The 6,000-nt window shown below is 47.9% G+C and overlaps 1 protein-coding gene across 3 annotated transcripts in view; it reads left to right on the top strand.

Moving 5' to 3' along the window:
• Nucleotides 1-483: 483 nt before the first annotated feature.
• The window catches only part of OSTM1 (osteoclastogenesis associated transmembrane protein 1), a 32,190-nt gene continuing 26,673 nt past the window's right edge, over nucleotides 484-6,000 (top strand). For 2 of the 3 annotated variants that reach the window (XM_003824331.6, XM_063604970.1), the window contains exon 1: nucleotides 484-1,018. In XM_003824331.6, the coding sequence (XP_003824379.1) occupies nucleotides 617-1,018 (402 nt within the window). In that variant the 5' untranslated portion in view covers nucleotides 484-616. The remainder of the gene's footprint in view (nucleotides 1,019-6,000) is intronic. The other variant, XM_034962657.3, reaches the window with a different exon arrangement.

Below are 6,000 nucleotides of genomic sequence, written 5' to 3'. Positions count from 1 at the left end.
TTAAAACAAAAACAAAAAGCTTGGAAACTGCTAGTCTCCACCACCTATAATAACCAACGGGCATTATTACTCTCTCCAAATGGGATGAGGAAAAAACTACGCTAAGGAACACCACGCAGAAAATCTGCCGAGGCACAGGCCAGCGGGGTTTCTCTGCGAACGCAGCCGACGGCCATTTCCACAGCGGAGGCCGTCGTCGGTCCAGCGAGGTAAGAAACTTGTAGGACGCCCGGAACTCCCAGAGGGTTGGGCGTTCAAGGGTCAGGACCCCCGAGATGCAATTGTCCAAAGCGGTGGGTGCTCGTAGTCACTGGCTGGCGAGCCTCGGCTCGGGATCCCCCAGTGCACCACTCCGCCCCGCCCCGCACCTAACGCCGGCTGGAGAGCGCGCGGCCGCAGGGTGGGCGCGCTCCCGCACGCGCGAAGGCCCGCGGCCCGGAGGCAGCCGGCAGCCAATGGGGCGGGGCGCCGCGCGCAGGGGGCGGGGCCGTGACGCGCCCTCCTCGTGACCCGGCTCTCGACCTGCGCCCGCGGAAACCGGAAGCGGCGGCTGTCCGCGGTGCCGGCTGGGGGCGGAGAGGCGGCGGTGGGCTCCCTGGGGTGTGTGAGCTCGGTGATGGAGCCGGGCCCGACAGCCGCGCAGCGGAGGTGTTCGTTGCCGCCGTGGCTGCCGCTGGGGCTGCTGCTGTGGTCGGGGCTGGCCCTGGGCGCGCTCCCCTTCGGCAGCAGTCCGCACAGGGTCTTCCACGACCTCCTGTCGGAGCAGCAGTTGCTGGAGGTGGAGGACTTGTCCCTGTCCCTCCTGCAGGGTGGAGGGCTGGGGCCTCTGTCGCTGCCCCCAGACCTGCCGGATCTGGATCCTGAGTGCCGGGAGCTGCTGCTGGACTTCGCCAACAGCAGCGCAGAGCTGACAGGGTGTCTGGTGCGCAGCGCCCGGCCCGTGCGCCTCTGTCAGACCTGCTACCCCCTCTTCCAACAGGTCGTCACCAAGATGGACAACATCAGCCGAGCCGCTGGGGTGGGTACAGGACCACGTCCGGGACTGTGGCTCAGGAGAGTTGGGAAAGGAGGAGGGTGTAGTGATGGTCAGCGCTGGGGGCCTCAGTTTCCCCGACAGTAAGAAAAAGGGGTTGGACTGAGTCTGTGGAGTTGGGTCATCAGAAAAAGGGGGTGGCATTATGGGGCTTGGGATTTGGGTTTTTGCTTCCAAGAATGCTGTTGGACATCTTTGGTTCATATAGGTGTGATTGGTTTTCTTGGGGGTCTTGATTCCCCAACCTTCTTCCTCTTCTTCCACCCACTCCACCACGGCGTCTTCTCATCTTCACCTGGAGTTGCCAGGAAGGATCCTTTTCTGAAACAAGTGGGGTGGAGACACTGGTAGTGGTTAGGAATTTGAGCTTTGTAGCCAGAAATGTTCATGTCCACCAACTTCTAACTATGTAACCTTGGATTAATTATCTTCTCAGAACCTTAGTTTCCTCCTCTATAAAGTGGAAAGAACAGCTGCCTAATGCGGCTGTTGGAAGAATTAAAAGAGATATTGCCTGTGACTTCATCTTAGTGATGTGAACAGTCTGGAGCTAGCGGCCAGGACTCTAGTTCCACTCTGCTTATTAGCGGTATACTATGGGCAAGTTACTTACATTCCCTGTGCCTGTTTACTAATCTGTAAAATGGGGATAAAAGGAGGTTTTAGAAAACAACACATAGTAATACCTCTAAGTAAATGGGAGGTAAATTTTTAAGAAATTGTAAGACTGCTCTTCATTCTTGGTACCTTAAGGGTTCTCTAGTTGTGTGGTAGCTGCTGTGAGGGACTTAATTTTAAAAAGAAAAACAGACAATTCCTGCTCCTAAGTACTTTATAAAGTTTAGACTAGGAAAAGATTAGAGTGTCAGGGTTGGTGGGAGTCACGAGATGTGGGCCGGATATGCTTGGTAAAGGAAAAACATGAGGAATAACATTGGGATTGGAGAATGAGAAAGTTCCTCTTGTATTACGAGGACAGCAAGTAGTCTCATGAAAATGTGGTTGGAATTATTCCATAAATTTAAACTTGTCTAAACTTGTTTATAGTTGCACTAAATATAAATTTGTACCTAGTTGTATCCTGCTTTAAGTCAGCCTGTTATTATTTAAAATAAATCTGTCATGGCTGTGTGCGGTGGCTCATGCCTGTAATCCCAGCACTTTGGGAGGCTGAGGCAGGGGGATCACCTGAGGTCAGGAGTTCGAGACTAGAGTGGCCAACATGGTGAAACCCCCGTCTCTACTAAAAATACAAAAATTATCTGGGCGTGGTGGCACGTGCCTGTAGTCCCAGCTGCTCTGGAAGCTGGGGCAGAAGAATTGTGGTACACGTCTGTAGTTCCAGCTACTCGGGAAGCTGAGGCAGAAGAATCACTTGAGCCTGGAAGGCCAAGGTTGCGGTGAGCCAAGATTGCACCACTGCATTCCAGCCTGGGCAACAGAGTGAGACTCCATCTCACAATAAATAAATAAACAAAAATAAAATAAAAATCTGTCATTTTACATAACTGGGGAGTTTATTTGCATTAAATAAATTCTGTGATCAATCTCTCTGTAAAGAGCATGTTTTTTTTTTTTTTCTTTTTTCTTTTTTTTCTGAGACAAGGTCTTGCTCTGTTGCCCAGGCTGGATGGAGTTCAGTGGTGTCATCTCGGCTCACTGCAATCTCCGCCTCCTGGGTTCAAGTGATTCTCCTGCCTCAGCTTCCTGAGTAGCTGGAACTACAGATGTGCACTGCCACACCTAACTAATTATGGTATTTTTAGTAGAGACAGGTTTCACCATGTTGACCAGGCTGTTCTCGAACTCCTGGCCTCAAGTAATCCACCCACCTCAGCCTCCCAAAGATTTGGGATTACAGGTGTGAGCCACCACACCTGGCCAAGGACATATTTTCGAGGTAAATAAATTCAGGCTTACATGCAGTATTTTCCAGGCACACTTCCATTGGGTATAGCAAGGAATATATATCTTACTATCACTTTAAAATAAAGTACCCAAGACATGTCCCTGTCAACTACAGCAGGATACGATATAGCATCATATTCAGTGTTGAGTGGTTAAGATGAGTTGTTTTAGGGTTCCATTTACTCTAAAGAACAAGTGCTATTGTGGGCAGAATGGCCAGGGATCATGATGCAAAGTTTGGGTCTTTGAAGGCAGCAAATGCTTTTCTCATGTGTGTAGGTACTGTGGAATTAGAGAGAGGCTAAAAGTAGCACCTCAAACTCTAGGGTGCAGTTTTATGGGCATCACCCAATCTGCATGTGAATTTCCATATGAATTCCCCACTACCCAAAGGAGGCTTCCCAGCGGGGGAGTTGTAGAAACCCCCTTCCTCTCCCTCAGATTCTACCAGCAACCTGGGTACCCAGCTCAACTCACCCTGATGTGAAAGGAAGTGGATAAACAGGTGAAAAGAGGCAGGGAAACTTTTTTTGTATTTTCTCTCCAACTCATCCTAGGCCTTGGTCTCGGCTCGTCTTATTTCCCCAGTAGAGCTGGATATGATTCATTAGCTCAAAAGTGTGACTTCTACAGTTCTGAGGTACTTTATAGATTTAAAAGGCTATATGGACTGGTTTGGGAGTTGAACCATCATGTATAATAATGAACTTATGAGGCCAGGCGTGGTGGCTCGTGTCTGTAATCCCAGCACTTTGGGAGGCCGAGGCAGGCAGATCACCTGAGGCCAGGAGTTCGAGACCAGCCTGGCCAACATGGTGAAACCCTGCCTCTACTAAAAATACAAAAAAAAAAAAAAATTAGCCGGGTGTGGTGGTGCGCAGCTACTCAGGAGGCTGAGGCAGGAGAATTGCTTGAACCCGGGAGGTGGAGGTTGCAGTGAGCCAAGATAGTGCCACCACTCTCCAACCTGGGGGACAGAGTAAGACTCCGTCACAAAAAAAAAAAAAAACCTATGGAAAAATGTGTCATGAGTGAACTTGAAGGAATTAGTTGTCTCTTGGGGAGGTTTATTTATCCAGTGTAGTGTATTTTCTTTTCTTTCTTTTTTTTTTTTTTGAGACAGAGTCTTGCTCTGTTGCCCAGGCTGGAGTGCAGTGGCATAATCTCAGCTCACTGCAAGCTCCACCTCCCAGGTTCATGCCATTCTCCTGCCTTAGCCTCCTGAGTAGCTGGGACTACAGGCGCCCGCCACCACGCCTGGCTGATTTTTTATATTTTTAGTAAAGACAGGGTTTCACCGTGTTAGCCAGGATGGTCTCAATCTGCTGACCTCGTGATCCGCACACCTCGGCCTCCCAAAGTGCTGGGATTACAGGTGTGAGCCACCACACCCAGCCCTTCTTTTTTTTTTTTTTTTTTTTTTGAGACGGAGTTTCCCTCTTGTTACCCAGGCTGGAGTGCAATGGCGGGATCTCGGCTCACTGCAACCTTCGCCTCCCGGGTTCAAGCGATTCGCCTGCCTCAGCCTCCCAGGTAGCTGGGATTACAGGCGCCCGCCACCACACCTGGCTAATTTTTGTATTTTTAGTAGAGACAGGGTTTCACTATGTTGGCCAGGCTGGTCTCGAACTCCTGACCTCAGGTGATCCACCTGGCTCAGCCTCCCGGAGTGTTGGGATTACAGGCGTGAGCCACCACGCCCAGCCTATCCAGTGTAATGTATTTTGTTTGACTCAGACTCAGTCTTTTATTTAAATCAGTTTTTAGCAAGCACCTACTATTCTTGAATATTGGGCTGGTAAAAGGATAAGAAGGAAAAGAAGGGTAAGATTCAGGCCTCAAACTATCAGTATAGTTAGGGGAAATAAAGTACCTTATATGGGGAAATAGGAAAATATCAGTGAGTGTTATAAATTGTACCATAGCAATTTAGAGCAAAAGAGTGAAAGGAATGCCAAGTTAAAGGAGGGAACAGAGCCAGATGCAGTGGCTCATGCCTGTAATCCCAGCACTTTGGGAAGCCGAGGCAGGTGGATCGCTTGAGGCCAGGAGTTCGAGACCAGCCTAGCCAACATGGCAAAACCCCGTCTCTAATAAAAATACAAAAAATTAGCCAGGAGTAGTGGCATGTGCCTGTAATCCCAGCTACTCAGGAGGCTGAGGTGGGAGAATCACTTGAGCCTGGGAGGCTGAGGTTTCAGTGAGCCAAGTTTGCACCACTGCACTCCAGCCTGGGTGACAGAGCGAGACTCCATCTCAAAAAAAGAAAAAAAAAAATGAGGGAACAGAGCAAGGCTGGTTCATCAGGGGAAACCTACAAGCTGAATCTCAAGGCATTCTTTCTACCCTTCTTTAGTGTGAGTGGACATGGATTGATTGAGAGAGGAGAGGAGTATAACAAGGAGAAAAAAAGAATCAAAGCCAGAAACTAGTAAGCTATTTATGTGGTACAGCAATATAATTAGTTTAACTATAATAGAATTCCCTGATAAGAATCCTAGGTTCTTGTCACTTCCTTTTAGAATTTCTCGGAGAGGGATCGCATTTAGTTTTATTATCTCAAGGTGAAAAATACAGTGATTTCTGAAACCTGAATGATAGAACTGAGGGATTCCCTCTTCCTTAGAGTCATACTTTCTCCTTTTAGTTTAAACTGATAGGGACATAGTTTCATTGTGATTCAGCATTATCAGAATGGTCCTGAGGATGCTTTTGCCCCCCTCAGATTCTGAATTGGTAGGCTCTGTCCTATTCTACTTGGTTTGTTTAGAATTTAGATAGTGTTTAAAATTTAGATCTATAGATCCATCCATCTACCTATCTATCTATCTATGTATCTGTATATCTTTGCGAAGTGCTAGTCATTTGGGTTATGTATTTGGTGAGTATTCAATATACTTTTACTGTAGATTATTAAATAACGAATTCTGAGGACTATAGGGAGAAAGCCAGAACATAGTGTAATAATCTGTGTCTTTCATTAGAGATCAGAAAATGTAATATTTCTTCTGCATTCATTCAAAAAAATTATTGAGTACCTATTATGTACAGGTTGTGGT

The sequence above is a fragment of the Pan paniscus genome, chromosome 5 (assembly GCF_029289425.2).
Source record: "Pan paniscus chromosome 5, NHGRI_mPanPan1-v2.0_pri, whole genome shotgun sequence".
Classification (NCBI taxonomy): domain Eukaryota; kingdom Metazoa; phylum Chordata; class Mammalia; order Primates; family Hominidae; genus Pan; species Pan paniscus.
The sequence above is the reverse complement of the archived record's forward strand: the minus strand, read 5'-3'. Positions and strand labels throughout refer to the sequence as shown.